Source organism: Rhinoraja longicauda, chromosome 15 (genome assembly GCF_053455715.1).
Source record: "Rhinoraja longicauda isolate Sanriku21f chromosome 15, sRhiLon1.1, whole genome shotgun sequence".
NCBI classification, from domain to species: domain Eukaryota; kingdom Metazoa; phylum Chordata; class Chondrichthyes; order Rajiformes; family Arhynchobatidae; genus Rhinoraja; species Rhinoraja longicauda.
Genome location: NC_135967.1, coordinates 7,894,792 through 7,916,677, shown reverse-complemented (window position 1 = coordinate 7,916,677; position 21,886 = coordinate 7,894,792). Strand labels below are relative to the sequence as shown.

At 40.6% G+C, this 21,886-nt stretch overlaps 1 protein-coding gene and 1 long non-coding RNA gene across 4 annotated transcripts in view; one reads left to right on the top strand and one right to left on the bottom strand.

The window, feature by feature from the left end:
* Window positions 1-21,886, top strand: part of LOC144600500 (uncharacterized) — a 50,399-nt gene that overhangs the window by 25,074 nt on the left and 3,439 nt on the right. Inside the window, exon 2 of one of the 2 annotated variants that reach the window (XR_013548145.1) lies at window positions 15,385-15,504. This is a non-coding gene — a long non-coding RNA (uncharacterized LOC144600500). Of the gene's footprint in view, window positions 1-15,300; window positions 15,505-21,886 lie in introns of both variants that reach the window. The other variant, XR_013548144.1, reaches the window with a different exon arrangement.
* Window positions 17,678-21,886, bottom strand: part of rxfp2l (relaxin family peptide receptor 2, like) — a 67,634-nt gene continuing 63,425 nt past the window's right edge. Inside the window, exons 17-18 of one of the 2 annotated variants that reach the window (XM_078412148.1) lie at window positions 20,467-20,682; window positions 17,678-18,807 (exon numbers count right to left, since the gene is read on the bottom strand). In XM_078412148.1, coding sequence (XP_078268274.1) covers window positions 18,629-18,807; window positions 20,467-20,682 — 395 coding nt within the window. In that variant the 3' untranslated portion in view covers window positions 17,678-18,628. The remainder of the gene's footprint in view (window positions 18,808-20,466; window positions 20,683-21,886) is intronic. The other variant, XM_078412149.1, reaches the window with a different exon arrangement.

Below are 21,886 nucleotides of genomic sequence, written 5' to 3'. Positions count from 1 at the left end.
CTGTGGTGATGGTGTTGGTAGACCAGGTAAGATCCTCTGCGATGTGCGTACCCAGGAACCTGAAAGCTGGTACCCTTTCCACACAGACCCCATTGATGTAGAGTGGGTCATATTCTGCACTGGTTTTCCTGAAGTCTATTATAAGTTCCTTTGTTTTGGAGGAGTTCAGGACAAGATTGTTCACTGAACACCATGCTGCCAGCCTTTGGATTTCATCCCTGTAGGCTGTCTCATCTCCTCCTGAGATGAGTCCAACCACAGTCGTGTCATCCGCCAACTTGATGATGGTGTTGGTGGGATGGGTGGGGGCGCAGTCGTGAGTGTAGAGGGAGTAAAGGATGGGGCTCAACACACAGCCCTGTGGTGAGCCGGTGCTCAGTGTAATGGTGGAGGAGAGGTGAGGGCCTATTTTGACGGTCTGGGGGCGGTTGGTCAGGAAGTCCTTGATCCATGGTCCTTACCAAGGAAGAACTTAATATGCAGCATAATCAACCTCTCAAAGCGCTCCATCGTGACGGACGTTAGTGTCTCTGGTCGGTAGTCATTGAGGTATGTCACCTTACTCTTCTTGGCCACCTGTATTATTGAAGTCCTTTCAAAAGTACATGGGAACCTCAGGCATTAGTAATAGTAAGGTTGAATATTCCACAAAATCTCTAGCCAGTTGGTCCATGCAGGTTTTAAGAACATTATTCTACGTTTTAAGAATGTTATTCTTTTAAAGATATTCCATTTGGTGAGAGAAAGGTGGTCAGTTGACATTTTCCTATGTGCTAATTTACTATGTGAATGTGTTGCTGATCTACAGCAAGGTTGGAAAGAAAATGAAGGAGGACAACTTGCCTTTTCATTCCCATAGCCACAGTTGTCATTGCTTACCCAAATAAATAGAATAGAGGGATAAAAATAAAGGCATAAAGAATAAAATATATAATAGCAAATAACATTTCTGTACACACTTTGCAGCTTCAATATCTGGCAGTTGCCATTTAAATGGTGGTTTTTCACCACCATTATAACTAACTTGCAGTAATGTAATCTTTGCAGTGTTAATATAATTGATATTAGTTTGTGTTTGACTGCAGAATGCAGCCTTGGATCGTATTCGTTGTACCATTTCCAGTTTGTTCAAGACTGTGGTTGGTTAAATTCCTGGTTTAGTATCCAAGAGGCCGTAATTATTGATGTGGATTCAGGTATTCAAATTCCCTTCAGCAGCTGGAGAATTTAAACTTGAGTAATTTAATAAGTTGAAATTTAAGACGATTATCAGGCTGCCAGAACTTTGTAAAAAGAAAATATTTGTTTCATAAGTGGAAGGAAATCAGTTCATATACCTGGTCTGGCCTATGTGACCCCACACTTTCAGCAAATATGTTTAACTCCTAACTGCCCTTGGGGGTGCATAGTAGCATGGTGGTTACATGCTTGCATGGTGTTGTGAAGGTGTAGAGTATTCATTTTTTTGACATAAGCTCAATTTCCCATGGCAGTTGGTGAATTTAAATTCAAGCAACCAAATAAATTTTGTATTTACAAATAACCATGAAACAATCAGATTGTTATTTGCAAACCAGTTGGTTCACTATTCGACAATTTATTATCCATACATGGTCTGATTTGTATGTGAATCCTGATTAACCTATGAGGTTGGCTCTTCATTACTGTTTTAGTCAGAGGCAATTGATGATGTACAATGAAGGCCAGTATTAGTTTTAGAGGGAAGATAGACACAAAATGCCAAGCGGACTCAGCGGGACAGGCAGCATCTCTAGAGAGAAGGAATGGGTGACGTTTATGGTTGATACCCTTCAGATTCAAAGTCACGGGAAAGGGAAACGAGACATATAGACGATGATGTAGAGATATATAGAACAATGAATGAAAGATATGCAAAAAAGTAACGGTGATAAAGGAAACAGGCCATTATTATCAATCGCGGGGCTTGAGTCGGCCCGCTGCGGACCTTTCACCGTCTGGTGCGTCCTGAAATAGGCCGCGGGATTTTCTCTGCCTGGCGGGGGCTTCAATGTCGGGAGCCACGACCGCCCTGACATGCAGCGGTAGTGGCAGCGGCGGCGTCTTCGCCCGCCCCGGATCGCGGGGCTTGGGTCGGCCCGCTGCGATCCTTTCACCGTCCGGAGTGGCCTGGAACGTGGCAAATTCAACAGCCTGACCGCGGGAGAAGACGGCAGGGGAAGAGAAAAGACATTCTGGCCTTCCATCACAGCGAGGAGGTGACTGGAGGAGACTCACTGTGATGGATGTTTCTTTTTGTTTGATTGTGTGTGTTATTGCTTATTTTTATTGCTCTTATTGTTGGACTGTGGGTAATCTCATTTCACTGCACATTTATGTGTATGTGACAAATAAACTTGACTTGACTTGACTTGATTTGGGTGGGTGAGAACGAGAAACTGGTGCGACAGGTGGGGGAGGGTGGAGAGAGAGGGAATGCAGGGGTTACTTGAAGTTAGAGAAATCAATATTCATACCACTGGGTTGTAAGCTGCCCGAGTGAAATATGAGATGCTGTTCCTCCAATTTGCGTTTAGCCTCACTCTGATAATGGAGGAGGCCTTAGACAGAAATGTCAGTGTGGGAATGGGAAGGGGAATTAAGGTGTTTAGCAACTGGGAAATCGGGTAGGTCCAGGCGGACTGAGCAAAAGTGTTCAGCGAAACGATCGCCCAGTCTACGTTTGGTCTCTAACTTGGGAGGGGGTGGTTAGGGTGGGAAGGGATGAGTTAAGCAGGGAGTTGCGGAGGGAACGGTCTCTGCAGGTGGAGGTGGGAAGATGTAACAAGTGGTGGGATCCCGTTGGAGGTGGCGAAAATGTTGCGAGGATTATGTGTTGTGTGTGACGGCATACAGGGTGAAAGGTAAGGACTAGGGGGTCTCTATCCCTATTGCGACTAGGGGGAGGGGGAGCAAGGGCAGAACTGCGGGGTACCGAGGAGACACATGTGAGGGCTTCATCTACGATGGAAGAGGGGAACCCCCATTCCCGCTCGGCCCACCGTTTCCACGTCAACCTGTTCACACTAGTTCTATGTTATCCCACTTTCTCATTCACTCCTTACACACAAGGGGCAATTTACAGAGGGCAATTAACCTACAAACCCACACATGTTTCGGATGTGGGAGGTAACCGGAGCATCTGGAGGAAACCTACGCGGTCATAGTAAGAATGCAAACTACACACAGACAGCACCTGAGGTCAGGATGGAACCTCGTTCTCTGTTGCTCTGAGGCAGCAGCTCTGCCAGCTGCACCACTGAGCCACATAAGCAACAATGTCTATGTAGACATTAGCAGCAATGTCTATGTAGACATTAGCAGCAATGTCTATATGCTTTTATTCTAAATAAAGTTTATTTTAGGACATTTTAAAAAATGGTAGCAAAGTTTATAGAAACATAGAAACATAGAAAATAGGTGCAGGAGTAGGCCATTCGGCCCTTCGAGCCTGCACCGCCATTCAATATGATCATGGCTGATCACTCAGCTCAGTAGCCCGTACCTGCCTTCTCTCCATACCCCCTGATCCCTTTAGCAAAAAGGGCCACATCTAACTCCCTCTTAAATATAGCCAATGAACTGGCCTCAACTACCTTCTGTGGCAGAGAATTCCACAGACTCACCACTCTCTGTGTGAAGAAATGTTTTCTCATCTCGGTTCTAAAAGACCTCCCCCTTATCCTTAAGCTGTGACCTCTGGTTCTGGACTCCCCCAACATCGGGAACAATCTTCCCGCATCTAGCCTCTCCAACCCCTTAAGAATTTTATATGTTTCTATAAGATCCCCCCTCAGTCTTCTAAATTCCAGCGAGTACAAGCCCAGTCTATCCAGTCTTTCCTCATATGTAAGTCCCGCCATCCCAGGGATCAATCTGGTGAACCTTCTCTGTACTCCCTCTAAGGCAAGAACGTCTTTCCTCAGGTTAGGAGACCAAAACTACACACAATACTCCAGGTGCGGTCTCACCAAGGCCCTGTACAACTGCAGCAGAACCTCCCTGCTCCTAAACTCAAATCCTCTTGCTATGAATGCCAACATACTATTCGCTTTCTTCACTGCCTGCTGCACCTGCATGCTTGCTTTCAATGACTGGTGCACCATGACACCCAGGTCACGTTGCATCTCCCCTTCTCCCAATCGGTCACCATTCAGGTAATACTCTGCTTTCCTGTTCTTGCCGCCAAAGTGGATAACCTCACATTTATCCACATTATATTGCATCTGCCATGCATTTGCCCACTTGCCTAATCTATCCAAGTCACTCTGCAGCCTCCTAGCATCCTCCTCGCAGCTAACACTGCTACCCAGCTTCGTTGCATTCAATTCCCTCGTCCAAATCATTAATATACACTGTAAATAACTGGGGTCCCAGCACTGAGCCTTGCGGTACCCCACTAGTCACTGCCTGCCATTCCGAAAAGGACCCGTTTATTCCTACTCTTTGCTTCCTGTCCGCCAACCAATTTTCTATCCACCTCAACACTGAACCCTCAATACCGTGTGCTTTAAGTTTGTACACCAATCTCCTATGTGGGACCTTGTCGAAGGCCTTCTGAAAGTCCAGATATAACACATCGACTGGTTCTCCCTTATCCACTCTACTAGTTACATCCTCGAAAAATTCTATAAGATTCGTCAGACATGATTTGCCTTTGGTAAATCCATGCTGACTTTGTCCGATGATTTCACCACTTTCCAAATGTAATGCTATCACATCTTTAATAACTGACTCTAGCATTTTCCCCACTACCGATGTTAGGCTAACTGGTCTATAATTCCCCGTTTTCTCTCTCCCTCCCTTTCTAAAAAGTGGGGTTACATTAGCTACCCTCCAGTCCTCAGGAACTACTTCAGAATCTAAAGAGTTTTGAAAAATTATCACTAATGCATTCACTATTTCTGAGGCTACTTCCTTAAGCACTCTGGGATGCAGCCTATCTGGCCCTGGGAATTTATCTGCCTTTAATCCATTTAATTTACCTAACACCACTTCCCGACTAACCTGGATTTCCCTCAGTTCCTCCATCTCATTAGACCCCCGGTCCCCCGCTATTTCCGGCAGACGGTTTATGTCTTCCTTAGTGAAGACAGAATCAAAGTATTTGTTCAATTGGTCTGCCATCTCCTTGTTCCCTATGATCAATTCACCTGTTTCCGACTGCAAGGGACCTACATTTGCCTTAACTAATCTTTTTCTCTTGACATATCTATAAAAGCTTTTGCAGTCTGTTTTTATGTTCCTTGCCAGTTTTCCCTCATAATCTATTTTCCCTTTCCTAATTAAGCCCTTTGTCCTCCTCTGCTGGACTCTGAATTTCTCCCAGTCCTCTGGTATGCTACTTTTTCTGGCTAATCTGTATGCTTCATCTTTTGTTTTAATACTATCCTTGATTTCCCTTGTTAGCCACGGATGCACTACCTTTCCTGGTTTGTGCTGCATAATTAATAATAGAGCTTATTACAGATGGGCATTAAATGCTGGCCTATCTGGTAATGCCAATGTCTCATGAATGAAGGAAAAAAACATGCAGGATCAGCAACAGATCTGAGAATTATTCAGTTCAACTTTCCTTTATAAATTTAATGCTATCAATTTTGAAAATGAAGTAGTAATTTTAGAACGCCTGTTTATAAGTTAAAACATCCAGAACAGAATATTTCTTTATTTTATTAAAATAACTATTACTCTTTACCATTACTACCAAGTAGACCAATCGATATTGAGACGTTGACCTTTGAGGCCCACTTTAATATTTAATTGCGACTTGGCATATAACCCTCCTAACGTATGCGACATCCGGTGATGGTAATTATACGTCAAAACACAGATACAGATACAACAATCAAAAAATATATATTTTGAATATATATATATATATATATATATATATATATATATATATTATACACTATATAAACAAAATATATATATATTATTTATATATGGAACAAAATATTCTATAACTTTATAATAGTGTGGAAACTATTATAAAAAATAAAGAAATAGGAAACTATTACAAAAATCAAATCCAAATAAACACACTTACAATATGTTGGACTGTGAAAGGAAAATGTAATTGTGACTCATCTGAGGTAGAAAATAAAGCACCTAAATCATTAAAGAGATATTTAAAGTTGATTGCGTGTTTTTGTTAAAGTCATAGAGTTATACAACATTGAAACAGGCCATTCGGCCCACCGTGACTATGTCAACCGTCCTCCCTATCTGCACTAATCCCACTTGCCTGCAATAATTTCAGATCCTTTTGTTCCTAGCTCATTCAAGTATTTGTCCAGATGCCTCTTAAATGTTGTTCCTGTTCCTGCTTCCACCACCTCTGGCAGCTCATTTAAGATACCAACTACTCTTTGTGTGAATAAGTTACGCCTCACACCCCCTTTTAACCTTCTCCCCATCTATGCTTTTTAGACTTTAGAGATACTGCTTGGAAACAGGCCCTTTATCCCACCAGGTCCATGCCGACCCCTTACACTAACCTACACACACTCGGGACAATTTTACAACTTACCAAAGCCAATTAACCTACAAACCTGTATGTCCTTGGAGTGTGGGAGGAAACCGGAGCACCCGGGGAAAACCCACGCAGTCACAGGAAGAACATACAAACTCCGTACATTAGTAGTCAAGCTACAGAGTCAGGATCTAACCCGGGTCTCTGGCTCTGTAAGTCAGCAACTCTACCATTGCATCTCACAATGCCTCATGATTTTGTACACCTCCATCATGTCACCTCTCAGCATTTTGTAACTTAAGGGAAAGACGACCCAGTCTGTCCAATTTCTTTTTACAATTCAAGCCCTCAAATTTAGGCAATGTTCTTGTGAATCTTTTCTATACCCTCTCTAGCATAATCACATCTTTCCTGTGGAGTAGCAACCAGAGCTGTACACAATAATCCCAAGTGTAGCCTAATAACTGTAATATGATGTTCCAACCTTTGACTCGGTGCCTAGGAGAGCATGTCATACATCTTCATCATCCTGTGTTGCTGCTTTTGGGGAACTATATACTTGTACCCAAGGTCTGTCTGTTCAGCAATACTCCCCAGATGCCTGCCATCTACCATGTTTGTCATGCCCGGGGGTGACTTCCCAAAATACATGTTTCACACCAGTCTTAAGTTAAAGTCCATCGGCCATTTGCTTGTCTATTCTCTCTGATGATCAAGATCCTGTTGTAGCCCAAGACAACCTTCTTCACTGACCACTCTACCACCAATTTTGGTGTCATCTGCAAACTTACTAACCACATTTTCATTTAAAAAAAACAATGCAGTATCAATGCCTGCAGCACTCCACTCTTCAAGGTCCATCATTTTGAAAAAACCTCCTCCATTACCATCCTCATCCTTCTACCTGCTGGCCAATTTTGTATCCAATTGACTAGCTCACCCTGGATCCCATGCGTCCCACCTTTGTAGATCAGCATACCATGTGGGACCTTCTCAAAGGCCTTGCTCAAGTCTACGTAGAGAATGCGTGCCTCATTGTTACCTCTTAGTCACCTCTTCAAAAAACAATCATTTGTGTGTGAGACATGATTTCCCACACACAAAGCACTCAAACATAATGTTATGCTTGCTGTCATTGCTTTTATATTTTAATATATATATATACGTTTTCAGTTTCTGAAGATTCCTTAGAAATAATTAATAAATGTTTTAAATATTCTTCATAAACGTTATCAACAAAATTTTCCAGAGCTAATTCATGTGTTTTACAACATTATGGGATTTATGCTGGATTTATATTAAAGAAAGATTTGTACCTTTTGTTATAAACATTTTTAAGCTAATCAAGTCCTTTTGAAGTGGAAACCACTACTGCAATGTAGTGAGGAGTGCAGTTACTTTGTGAAGAGGAAGTTACCATGAATAGCAGTTATAGAATTTGCTTTATAAATATTGATTTTGAGAGATAATTATTTGCCAGAACATCAGGGCCTCCTCCTTTAGTCGCATGTGATCTTTTACACTCATCTTAGGAGGCATATATGCCTTTGTTTAAATGTTTCACCTTCAACAACATAGCTGGCTTTCACTACTACTTTGAAATTTTTGCTTAAAGTTTGAGCTCAAATCTATGAAATAGAGAGGAAACAAAAGTGTAGAGGAAGCCTGTTTTGGAAGCACTGTCTTATCTTCTTGAAAGTCACAAAATATATTCTACACATTGAAACACAGTACCTGATGTGTGTCACTAGGTGGCAGCTGTACACCTCACATTGCATAATACAACAGCATGCACACAGTCTTGAGCATTGCTTGATAAAACTATCATGGGATGCACTGATGATACTTGTCATTTCCATCATCGGTTGAGTGGTATGGACTGCACTGAATATTTGAAGTATTTTATAGAGCCTTGGTGTACCCCAAAGTGCCTCACAGTCAATGGTTTTCATTCAACAGAAGTTTCAAACTTCTCTTAGTTATTCCTTCAAGCTCCCTTAGTTATTCCAGAGCCAGAGATTCATGAGGTTGTGCAGAGGACTTTTACGAGGATGTGCAAAGAAGTGTCACGAGGATGTGCAGAAATGATTTACGAGGATGTTGCCAGGACATAACATAGAAACATAGAAAATAGGTGCAGAAGGAGGCCATTCGGCCCTTCGAGCCAGCACCGCCATTCATTGTGATCATGGCTGATCGTCCCCAATCAATACCTGTGCCTGCCTTCTCCCCATATCCCTTGATTCCACTAGCCCCTAGAGCTCTATCTAACTCTCTCTTAAATCCATCCAGTGATTTGGCTTCCACTGCCCTCTGTGGCAGAGAATTACACAAATTCACAACTCTCTGGGTGAAAAAGTTTTTTCTCACCTCAGTTTTAAATGTCCTCCCCTTTATTCTAAGACTGTGGCCCCTGGTTCTGGACTCGCCCAACATTGGGAACATTTTTCCTGCATCTAGCTTGTCCAGTCCTTTTATAACTTTATATATTTCTATAAGATCCCCTCTCATCCTTATAAACTCCAGTGAATACAAGCCTAGTCTTTTCAATCTTTCCTCTTATGTCAGTCCCGCCATCCCAGGGATCAATCTCGTGAACCTACACTGCACTGCCTCAATTACAAGGATGTCCTTCCTCAAATTAGGAGACCAAAACTGTACACAATACTCCAGATGTGGTCTTACCAGGGCCCTATACAACTGCAGAAGAACCTCTTTACTCCTATACTGAAATCCTCTTGTTATGAAGGCCAACCTTCCATTAGCTTTCTTCACTGCCTGCTGTAGCTGCAGAAGGAGGCTATTCAGCCAGTTAAGTCTGTAACAGTCTATTCAATTAATCCCACTTCCCATGGTTCTGTAATTTATTTCCCATTCAGTTACTTATCCAGCTTCCATTTGGACATTAGAATTGAATCAGCCTCCACTATTTCTCTGTTCATGCATTTCAGATCCATACCATTTTCCTTGTAGGAGCATATTCCTGTCACTTTAGATACTTTTAGTCATCATCTTAATTCTATGCACCTTGGTTCTTAACTCCAGTTACATTGAAACCAGTGTTTCTTACTGATTCTTACATGACTTGGTTATCCTTGAACTCAATGATTCAATTTATAACACACAAATTTTGCAATTACTTTTTGAAATCATGTCATCAACCCGCATACGTATTTCCATAGTGGAGCAGTCTGAAGAAGGGTCTCGACCCAAAACGTCACCCATTCCTTTCCAGAGATGCTGCCTGTCCCGCTGAGTTACTCCAGCTTTTTGTGTCTATCTTCATGTATTTCCATAGATCTCTCTGACCTTGTAAAACATTTTGAAGAATGCCTTTTAGATTATATTGTCCTCTCATTTTTCCTATCAAAATGATATCAAAAAACATCACTTCATAAGTCCCAGCATCTGCTACCAATCTGATCATTTCAATAGCCTGTCCATATCACCTTAAAGTTATTACTTTCATCCTCGCAATTCATCGCAGCATCAATTTTTGTGTCATTTGCAAAATCCAACATGGTCACAGAGAGAACATGCAATCTCAATGCAAACAGCACCTGAGGTCAGGATTGAACCCAGTTCCCTGACACTGTGAGGCAGCAGTTCTACTAGCTGCGCCACTAAGCCAAATCCTTATATTCAGAAAGTATGGTTTTAGTTTGCATAGGTTTTTAATGTGATTTATATCTGCATAATGTCATTAACGAGCTTCATTGACAAAATAAAAAGTCGATGTTTGCATGGCAATCTGCAGTGCGACTTGTTTCTTATCAACAGCCCCCTAGTTTGAATGTTTGATTGCCTGAACTATAGTTTGGAGTGCTGCATAGAGTCATAGTATCCATGCAGAGACACAAAAAGCTGGACTAACTCAACGGGTCCGGCAGCATCTCTGGAGAAAAGGAATAGGTGACTTTTCAATAGACAATAAACAATAGACAATAGGTGCAGGAGGAGGCCATTCGGCCCTTTGAGCCAGCACCGACCGCCATTCGATGTGATCATGGCTGATCATTCTCAATCAGTACCCCGTTCCTGCCTTCTCCCCATACCCTCTGACTCCGCTGTCTTTAAGAGCTCTACCTAGCTCTCTCTTGAATGCATTCAGAGAATTGGCCTCCACTGCCTTCCGAAGCAGAGAATTCCACAGATTCACAACTCTCTGACTGAAAATGTTTTTCCTCATCTCTGTTCTAAATGGCCTACCTTATTCTTAAAACTGTGGCCCCTGGTTCTGGACTCCCCCAACATTGGGAACATGTTTCCTGCCTCTAACGTGTCCAACCCCTTAATAATCTTATATGTTTCGATAAGATCCCCTCTCATCCTTCTAAATTCCAGTGTATACAAGCCTAGTCGCTCCAACCTTTCAACATACGAGAGTCCCGCCATTCCGGGAATTAACCTAGTAAACCTAGGCTGCACGCCCTCAATAGCAAGAATATCCTTCCTCGGATCAAGACCCTTCTTCAACCCGAAACATCACCTATTGCCTTTCTCCAGAGATGATGTTTGACCCGCTGAGTTAGTCCAGCTTTTGTGTCTACGTTTTAAACAGCATCTGCAGTTCCTTTCTACACACAGTATCCATGCACTCTTTTTTGAACAAGGCTGTAATGTTTGTAATTATCCAGTCTTCAGGTCCACCCATGATGAGGGCCTGTGTAATTTCCTTCCATACTTATGTTAGCAAGGTAGGATGCATCCAATTTGGACCAGACAACTTGCACCGTAAATACTGCTAACATTTGTAGAACTTTATCTTTATTAATAATCCCATCTAGAATCTGAACTATAGTACATCTTCCTTTGTCAACATTGCAACAGCACCTTCTTCTTTAGTGAAGACTAATGTAAAATATCCATTTAGTACATTGACCACATCCTCTTCCTCGACAAGTAGATTTACAACTTACAAACCCTTTATTGCTCATGGGTCTATAGAATACTTTTGGATTCTCATTTATGTTTGCTGCCAGTCGTAATTTCTCTTTATCTCTTATTTCCTATTTTACTTCCTCTCTGAACTTTCTGTGTTAAATCTTGTTCTCACTTATGTTTTAGAACCTGGTGTATGTCATATGTTCTTCTGTATTACGCTCCATCTTTTTGGTAATCCAGGGAGTGCTGGCTTTAGTTACCCTACCATTCTCTCTCTTGCAAATATTCTGCAATGGAGCTGAAATGTCAACCACTGATCAAATACAGTTTTGCCTGCCAAATTTTAATTTTAATTTAACTGGGTCAGGTGAGTTCTAATTCCATTGAAATGGCCCTTCCCCTTTCCCTATTTTTACATCGGAGTGGTCTATATAATTTTCCACAGCAATGCTAAATGTTAAACTATTACCTGAAATTCCCCCTTGATACCTGGTGCTCTTGGTCTGACTCATTTCCCAGTATCAGCCACGTACCTTTTGAATTGAGCCATAAAGAAATTCCTTCTGAACGCGCTTCCGAAACTCCTCATAATGTTACTTTTGAGATTGCTATGCCAGGATAGTTCAAATCTTTGAACTATCTCAACTTTGACGCTTTGGCATATCTCTGCCATTTTCCTGTAAATCTATTCGTTCCCACTAGTTGCCAGATCATAGAAATGTGCTGGTTTTGTAATTGCATCCTTATGGTTTCTTGAGTCTAAACGGATAGACTTTCTCTTCCAGCAATCCTGGACATCTCTTTCCAGGACACTAATACTCATCAATCAATACTGTTATTTCCCCTACTATCTTTCCTTGTCTATGATTTCTGAAATATTAGAACCCGTTCTTACTCTTTTTTTCATAAAGTGGTTTTCTTATTCCAATTGCATTGTAATTCCATCTGGGTAATTATGCTTTGCAACTCACCATGCTTGTAAAAAAATATTCTTGTGTTGACAAAGTGCATTATAAATCTATCTTAGATATTTTTGTACTCTCTCTTTATCTGGTTCTGTCTGAAAAGTTTATTTTTGTTGCTCTGGTCGTTTTTTTTTAAACTCTCCCAATCCCTTTTGCACAGTTCTTCTCATTTGCAATGCTACATTCCAGTGACTATCCCCTCACCAAATTAGTTTAAACTTGATCTACCATAATAACTAATCTTCCTGCAAGGGCATTAGTCATGGAGTCATAGAGTCTTACAGCGTGGAAACAGGCCCTTCGGCCTAACTTGTCCACACTGGCCAACATGTCCCATCTATACTAGTCCCACCTGCCTGCGTTTGCCCTGTATCCCTCTAAATCTGTCCTATCCTTGTACTTGTCTAAATGTTTCTTAAATGTTGCGATAGTACCTGCCTCAACTACCTCCTCCGGCAGCTGGATCCATACACCCACCACACTTTGTGTGAAAAAGTCACACCTCAGGTTCCTATTTCCCCCCTCACCTTAAACCTATGTCCTCTTGTTCTTGATTCCCCTACTCTGGGCAAGAGACTCTGTGCATCTACCCGATCTATTCCTCTCATGATTTTGTACATCTATATAAGATCACCTCTCATCTTCCTGCGTTCCAGGGAATGGAGTCCTAGCTTGCTCAACCTCTCCAAATTGCTCAGGCCTGGCAATATCCTCGTAAATCTTTTCTGCACACTCTCCAACTTAACAACATCTTTCCGATCACATGGTGCCCAAAACGGAACACAATACTCTAAATGCAGCCTCACCAACGTTTTATACAACTGCAACACAACTTCACAACTTCACAACTTCTGTACTCAATGCTCTGACTGATTGATGACCAACTTCTGTACTCAATGCTCTGACCACCCTATCTACTTGTGATGCCACTTTCAACAAACTATGTACCTGTACTCCTAGATCCCTCTGCTCTACAGCACTCCTCCATTCCCTGCAGATCCATGTGCCTATCTAAAAATCTCCCTCCACCACCACCCCCAGAAATGTGCTTCAGGCACTCACCACTTTTTTCTGTAAAACAAATTGCTCTGCTCATTTCCTTTAAACATTGCCCCTTTCACCTTAAAGCTTTGCCCTCTACTATTTGGGGAAAAGGTTCTCCATTCATCCTCTGACATTGCAGGGAAAACAATCCAAGTCTGTCCCAATAGCTAACACCCCCTTTAGCCAGGCATCATTCTAGTAAACCTCCACACCCCCTCCAAAGCCTCCACATCCTTCCTATAATGAGACAACCAGAACTGTATGTGGCCAAACCAAAGTCCTATAAAACAGTATCACGACTTCCTGACTCTTATACTCAATGCCCTGACAAATGAAGGCAAGCGTACCATATGCCTTCTTTGCGCACTCTATCTACTTGTGTTACCACTTTCAGGGAGTCATGGACATGGACCCCAAGATCACAGGCTATATCAATGCTATTAAGCGGCTTGCCATTAATTGTATATTTTCCCCTTGCATTCAATCTCACAAAGTTCAATACCTCACACTTGCTCAGATTAAACTCCATCTGTCACTTCTCCTCCCATTTCTGTAGCTGATCTATAACCCACTGCCGGACCTTGACGGCCTTTCTCACAGTCCACAACCCCTGCAATCTTGGTGTCATTTGTAAACTTACAAACCAAGCCGAATACATTAACGTCCAAGTCATTTATCTATACCACAAACAACAGAGGTTCCAGTGCAGATCCCTGTGGAACTCCACTGGTCACAGACCTCCAGCCTGAATATTGTCCTTCCACCACAACCCTCTGTCTTCTATCAATAACCAGTTATAAAAGCAGGCTGTTTAATTCAACCATTCAGATATTGTCATGAACTGAGTTCCCACGTAGCAAAAGATGTCTGCATCTCTGCAGTAGTTGGCAAATCCATCTCTTCGGTCACCAAAATGTTTGTTTGTATGTAAGGGGCCTATGTAAGCTGGGTGTTTGTAACCTGGGGAGGACTTCTTATTTCTTCCTGTTATGTGCTATAATGAAAAACTCTGCATAACAGATGGACAGTAGTGATATCATACTCAAGGACAACTTGTTCCCCATCTGCTATCAGGCTTCTGAACGGTCCTTTCAAAGGTTAGGGTACTGTCCGATTCACCTCTACCCTATTGTGGGCATTGGGCTTTGTCGATGGAACTGATGCATCACAATGCTGAGAACTATATTCTGCACTTTATATCTTTCCCTTTGCTGTATCTTTTTTAATTGAGGTTGACTTGATTATATTCATGTATAGTTTACCTGATCTCTTTGGATAGTACGTAAAACCAAGCTTCTCACTGTACCTTGGTACACATGACAATATAGACCTAAACCTAAAGCACTTGTGACCTTGCTGCAGTCTTGTCCTTGGACTTGTGGGTGCAGAGGTTGGCTGTGATAAGTCCTTTACCTCTGGCCCAAGTAAGTGGGTTCCAAAGGTAGCAATTCCAGGCAACATACTCGTTCAAGTCCAATGTTACAATAATGCACTGAAAACCGTTGTTCATTATCGCACCCACAGCATGACCTGTGTGATTATATATTTTCAAGGTTGAATGCCATTAAAGAAGTCTGTGCAATTGCTGAAACAAGTGGGCATACTTCATAATAGATGTGTGGTTCTACCCATTCACTTTTCCCCTCTCCTCCAAAAGGGGCTTTGAATTCAGGTCGCAAAGTTAAAAATATTCTAACCATTTACACCAACCAATTCCTACAAAGTTGGTTTACATATGTGTGACTTTAACCAAGTTAGACATCTGCTCTATTATTTAGTACTAAAGTTCTGCAAGTTTTGATTTAGTGTAGTTCCCCCATCATGTTTCACAACTGCTATGCATGTGCTACTATTTTAAAACTCCCACAGGAATCCATATCTTAATTGTATTGTATTTATTTTCCAAATCAGCAATAAATGAAGGGCTAGGGGAAGATTTAGAAGAGAAGTTACAAAAATCCAAGGCTTCATTTCACTGCTATTGTGTGGCTTCAGGAGGAATAGAGCTGTCTTCCTGCACCAGGTCTCTGGCTGCAGAATACGTGGGACCTGTGAGGACTGAATAAGATACAGAACTAGAGGTAGAATCGCAAATGTACAAACTCCAGAGTTCAGGTAAAGTATTAAGTAGTTTCTTTATTGCAGCATATAATACAGCTGGTACAAAATATTTAACAGTTTTGCATGAAAAAATAACATTTTGCATTAACATTTGCACACACATAATATTGCCCTGATTCTAAAGCTAAGAATTACAAAGCGCATGTATACAGCATTTACCATACTATATTGCTTGAAAGAAAAAAAACGTTTCGTAATTTTGGGCACAAAAGTTTGTATAAAAACGATGATGTTGTGCTGTAAAAGTAAGTAGAATGTGCAGCCTCTAATAATTCATATTATTGTGCTTTGTGCTTTGTGCTTTCATGTACCCTCTCCTTGTACCCATTCTAAATTTGAGATCATCTAAAACTCTGTTGCCGATATCCTATTGCATCCCCCCCAAGTCATGGTCAACAATTGACCCGATACTCCCACCATAAACTGCTTGGCCTTCTTTAAGATGATTGTTAAACCATATCCAAGGCCAAACGATTGGTGTCCGTTCTTTTATCTCTTTTTGAGTTTGTGTCAAATGCAGTGACTTGCAGTGTTTTTGCCATTAAACATGTAAAATAAATGTAAGTTGTTATTGTTTATGTGATTTCTTGTCATTTGCTTGTCTACGTAACTAAATGCTTTCCTTAAATTCTGGTTTTGTAATTTTTGAAATGCACATTAATCTTGAGGGAATTGGATTCAAATGGCCCATAACTGCACTCATTTCTTGTGCATTAATATTGGTTTATTAGTGTCACATGTACCGAGCTACAGTGAAAAGCTTTTCTTTGTGTGCGAAACGATAGGATAGAACTTTATTTATCCCAGGACGAAAATTGGTCTGCCAACAGTCATAAAACACCACAAGATTCAAGAGCCGGTGTCAGTTTTGATCTGGAGAATGCTATCTGCATGAGTAGAAGCAGCGTTACCATAATTAGCCTGAACAAGAACAGAATAATTCCATCACTTAAGAATTCTGTGGTCTTTGCCCTTTGCATTCCACCTTTCCCAACAGCATATGTGACCTTACTGTTGTTATCAGTGGACTGGAAGAACAGTCATATAACCAAGTTCACAGTCAGTTTCAAAAAGAAAGCATCACAACATTAAGTTAGTGGAACTAACTGCAGACTGTAATAAGCAATGTTGTGCTGTCCTTTTAGACTCCGCTTATCAAGCACTGTTGAACAAAATGGAACGCAATTTTGTTTTATCTGCGTTATTAATCTTTCTAATCCACAGAGCCAATTCAAACCACAATGATGAATTTTACTCATAATTGCTCAAATTTCAATCTGGCATTATATACACAAAGTAAGCACGAGTGATTCTTTCAAAACTGACTGTGCATGTTCCAATGTCAGCCCATCTACATGTACTTTGTTCCAGTTCAGACTGTATCTTCCTGTCTGGTAATAATAATTCATGTGTCAAGTTTCTGCTCACATACAGTCTGTATGTACTGAACGAAAAGAACATTTTGCTATTGGCACAATATAATTCCGGCAGTTGGCAGCACAAATACAATGAGCAAGCACAGCGGTACACACAACTCTATCATTTCTTGGAATAGGTCTCTGGGTTATAATTCACAAGCCACTGGATAAAATGTCATCACCTTCATAAATTACCATGAGCTTTAAAAACTGCACTTATACGTAGAAATGTAATACCTGTTAACATATTGTCACAAAGTATAGTTATAATAAGTTCATAAATTGAAAAACAAGAGCAGTTCAGTCCCGTCTAATATAATTTAAAAAATTACAATAAAAGGTTTTACATGCACAACACACATCTAGTAAAAATGAATAGTTTACTTTTAAGTAGTTGCGTACAATTCAAGTGCGACTTAATATTACACCACATACCAAGTGGAAGAGAGAAATTCACTTGTGATAAGTGCCACACAGTTTGTAAGTTTCTCAATATGAGAACCTGTTCATATTCACCATTTAAGAAGGAATGTCCTCTGTAATCGGACACTCTATAAGTCATCTACATCTCACTGCCAGTTCTTCAATATGTCTACCGCAATCTGGTTGAGCTGACATATTAACTTAGCATGAAGATAGACACAAAAAGCTGGAGTAACTCAACAGGACAGGCAGCATCTCTGGAGAGAAGGAATGGGTGACGTTTTGGGTCGAGACCCTTCTTCAGACTGAAACGTCACCCATCCCTTCTCTCCAGAGATGCTGCCTGTCCCGCTGAGTTACTCCAGCTTTTTGTGTCTGCCTTCAGTTTAAACCAGCATCTGCAGTTCATTCTTACATATTAACTTAGCATAGCAGCTCACACTTGATAGCAGACCAAACAGTTATTGTTGAAGTGATATTTGTATTAGATCAGGGAAATACACATTTTAACACTCACATGCAAACCCACGTCTGTACAAATGCCATTCAGTCCTTCCACAACATTAAGTTGATATACATGGCACATCCACAGTGTCAATGTTTAGGCATTGACAATGTGTGTGATATATATGCTGAGTATGAAATTGCTAAGTCTGAAAAAATGCTTTTCCTCAATTGGTAATGTCAAAATTTATTTTACAGCCAGTTTCACTTTCAAAAGCAAAGATTGCTGTGCAGTCTCTGTATCAATGTTGTACAATTTGGTGGTGAAAAACAGTGGCACAATTGTGTATGATGATTTGAGAGGGGCACTGAGCAATTTCATGATCTCGAGCAGGCGAAAGGGTGGAATAATGCATGCCAACTCATAAATGGAGGGTGGCTCTCCCCTTTCATCCCGCACTCAGTGCACGCTACGTTGGTGGTATGTACATCATAGTTTGCTTGGCAGTAAAGGTAACAGATCTCCTTCAACAGATGTTACACTAATCCATGGGAAGAAGTGAAATTGTTAGAGAAATGGCCACCAGGAATAGTTGCGTTACACAGTGATTATTTGTCCAGACTTGATATACATCTCCCACAGTTCAGCGATGGGATAATTGAAACGTGGTGATAAAGCTCCCTCGTATTATACTGTCAGATGTGACTCTGTTACCATCTTGCCGAGATGATAACCCTCATTCAACGTCGTAATGATTGGCGATGTTACAAACCACTCACTTACGGAAGTAAGATGGTAGCACTCCCTTGAGTGAAGCTCTAGCAGGCGGTTGCTATACATTGCTCGTTTGCGTGCTACTTGTGATACTCTTTGTTGGCCCAAGAAAATCTTGGCTCTGCAAACACTGCTTTAGCTTTTCCTGAAAGGATGCAGTTGTAATTGTGTAGAGGATTGGATTCAGGGCACTGTTTATTGGCAGAATGAAGATTACAACCCAGGATGTCACATTACCTGTTAAAAAAATAATAATGAATGTTACATTTTTTATAAAGAATAAATGAATGTGGCATAATAAATTCCTGGGGATAGAATAACTCAAATGATTTTTTTAGATAAAAAGAATTGAGTTGATTACACACAGCCTGTAATCTAATTAGAACATATCACCCATGTGGCATACCAACTCCGTGATATTTTAATACCATTATTTGGACTATCTGTACTGACTTTAACTCCTTCCACAGTATTACCTTTTAATAAATCTAACTGATTATTAAATGTGGTGATTTTCTTTACTCTTTGGGCTGACATCAGTTAGCAATGTGGATAATGATAATTATAATTTCTATTTAGTGGGTGAATGTTTCAAAATTGTATAACATTCTTTATTCAGTTTTATATATCTGTACTGGTCAATTTGTTGGCCTTCTTATTCATAATCATAATCATTATTAGCCACGTATGTTTTGCAAAATACGAGGAATTTGATTTGCCGTACAGTCATACCAATAAAAAGCAACAAAACACACAAAATACATTTTAACATAAACATCCACCACAGTGACTCCTCCACATTCCCCGCTGTGATGGAAGGCGAAAAAAAGTTCAATCTCTTCCCTTCTTTCTTGGGTCCCATCTTATACTGTTTGTGGCTTGTTCACCAGAAAGAAATTTTGCTGTCAGCTTTTATTAAAACTAAATAGAGCAAATGGGTGACTAATACTGGACAAAGGCTTAGTGGTTCTACTTTACTAGTTTTGCCGCCCTAACTGGCAGAAATTAAGGCTTTGCTAGCAGACGGACGAAAGACCTCCCATCTGCTCCTGCTGAGTGCCAGTTCCAGGACGTGTGCTTTAGCTATACCTCTCCAGTCAGTGGGGAACTGCCCTCCCAGTGGGTGACTGAGCCTGCAAGCACACTCATAGAAAGGGTGCAATGGCAACAGGGACTGGTGAATTTGGTTGACTCGTTTGTTCAGCTGAAACTGCCCATTATGATAACATATAATAATCACTATCTGCAGAGGTTATTTTCTTTAAGTTGTTTGAAAAATATATCAGATTTGTTACTTTGTATCTTTGCATAAAATTATCCGTTCTGTTTGCATCAAGTGAATCAGATCACAGTGATTTGCTCTGCATGTTTACCCACGGTCAGGTAAAACTGTATACCAGTGATTTCTGATGCTCATTCAGAAAGAGTAAAACACATATAAGCATGATCATGCCTAGATTGTATTATAATATAGTTATACGTTAGGTAGATTTTCCATACCACCAAACACAAGAATAAAATGCAGGCCACTTAAGGCTGTAACATGTACAACCATAACTGAGGTCATATTTCAAGGGAGATTCTAAAATGGATGCATAAAAGTTAAAAGAGAGTATGAGGCTTAGGTTTGATAACAACTTACATTTAGCTGAGCATTTTTAAAGTTACAAATACTCAAGGGCATCTTGTGGTAGAATATTTTAAACTAATTTACGCTGATACACCTGGTGACCAAAGGTTTGGTCAAGGGGGCGGTTTCCAAGGCACTTTTAGAAAAAAAAAGACAATCCTCAAACCCACTGGCAGAGGCACTGTTGCTACACCAGTTATTGCCAGTTGTAGCACACTGTCAGTTGACAGGTAGCTGCACGAACTTACCCAATTTTGATTTCTTACCTGGTATTTCGACTCTGAGTAGAGATAGTAACTTCAATAGAAAGATGGGGATCCAGCATAGGAAATCAGTGAACACAATGAAGAAAAAACGTTTTGCAATCGCCACCTCTCTGGAAAAAAAACTCCTCTCAGCTGACTGTGCTCCTGTCTTATGGATTGAATAAAACATGCTGGTGTAGGAGAAGATTATGATGATGAAAGCTAGTAAGTTCAAACCTAGAAGAAAACAAAACACACTGTTAGGAATCAAAGAGACTCGAGTGTGCAGACCCTGTGGTCTAAAATCCACAAGATCACATATCATAATGTAAAAATGCATTCTGACAATATGCTGTGCCAGTAGTTACATGTGGCAGAATAAATCTTCAAAAATGATGGCCACAATTAACGTTCATTAATCATAGTTTGGCTGAACTATTTGGACTGACTAAGATCTTGCAAAATGTCAAATGCAATGTTCACTGTGACACTGAAAGATTAAGGGTGGAGGCATCAACTTGAATTGTAATATGAATCCGTTGCGCTTAAATGTACTAGACACAGTACAAGCTTTGAGTTATGGACAATTCACTGGAACAGGATGCTGCTTGACTTGCTGTGTCCTCCAGGAGATTGTTGGTGTTAATACAAATTACATCTAGATCAAAGAGAAAGGTTTATTAAGAAAATATGATCACAATGAATGGTGGTGCTGGCTCGAAGGGCCGAAAGGCCTCCTCCTGCACCTATTTTCCATGTTTCTATGTTTTTGATGTGACCATTTTGTGTCAAAAGCATATATTCAATTTTCATGAACATTTACAGGTAAATGTAGAGCTGCACCTCAGTAAATCCAATCTAAAAAAGACAATGTGCTGGAGTGACTCTGCGGTCAAGGCAGCCTCTCTAAACAACATGGACAGGTGACGATTTGGGTCAGGACCCTTCTTCGGACCTTGCAATCTATTTTTCTCTGTGTAATGTTAAAAATTACATTCTTAAAATATTTTTAACATATCTCCAGAGCAATAATTATAAGGAAGGCATGTTATCCTATAAATAGTCAGGCTCGTTGATATCCAGAATTTGAAATAAGTAAAATTAGAGGGCACTCCTATGGTTTTATTGTTTACTTTGGAATTGAATTGAATTTTCAGGGAAGAATGAGGCCCCCTCCCTTCCCCTCACTCAGCTCTACCAGTTTTTCCCTCATCCATCATTCTGGAGAAAGATCCCAACCTGAAACATCGTCTGTCCATTTTCCTCCACAGTTGCTGCCTGGCCTGCTGAGTTGCTATAACACTTTGATTTTTTTTTTGCTGGATATTTATGGATATTTGCACAGAAAAACAACATCATCGACCTTATTCACTAATAAGAGATTTTTTTAAACCATGCTCAGTCTTTTGTTATATGTTCCTTCATGGGATACAGTTGTCAC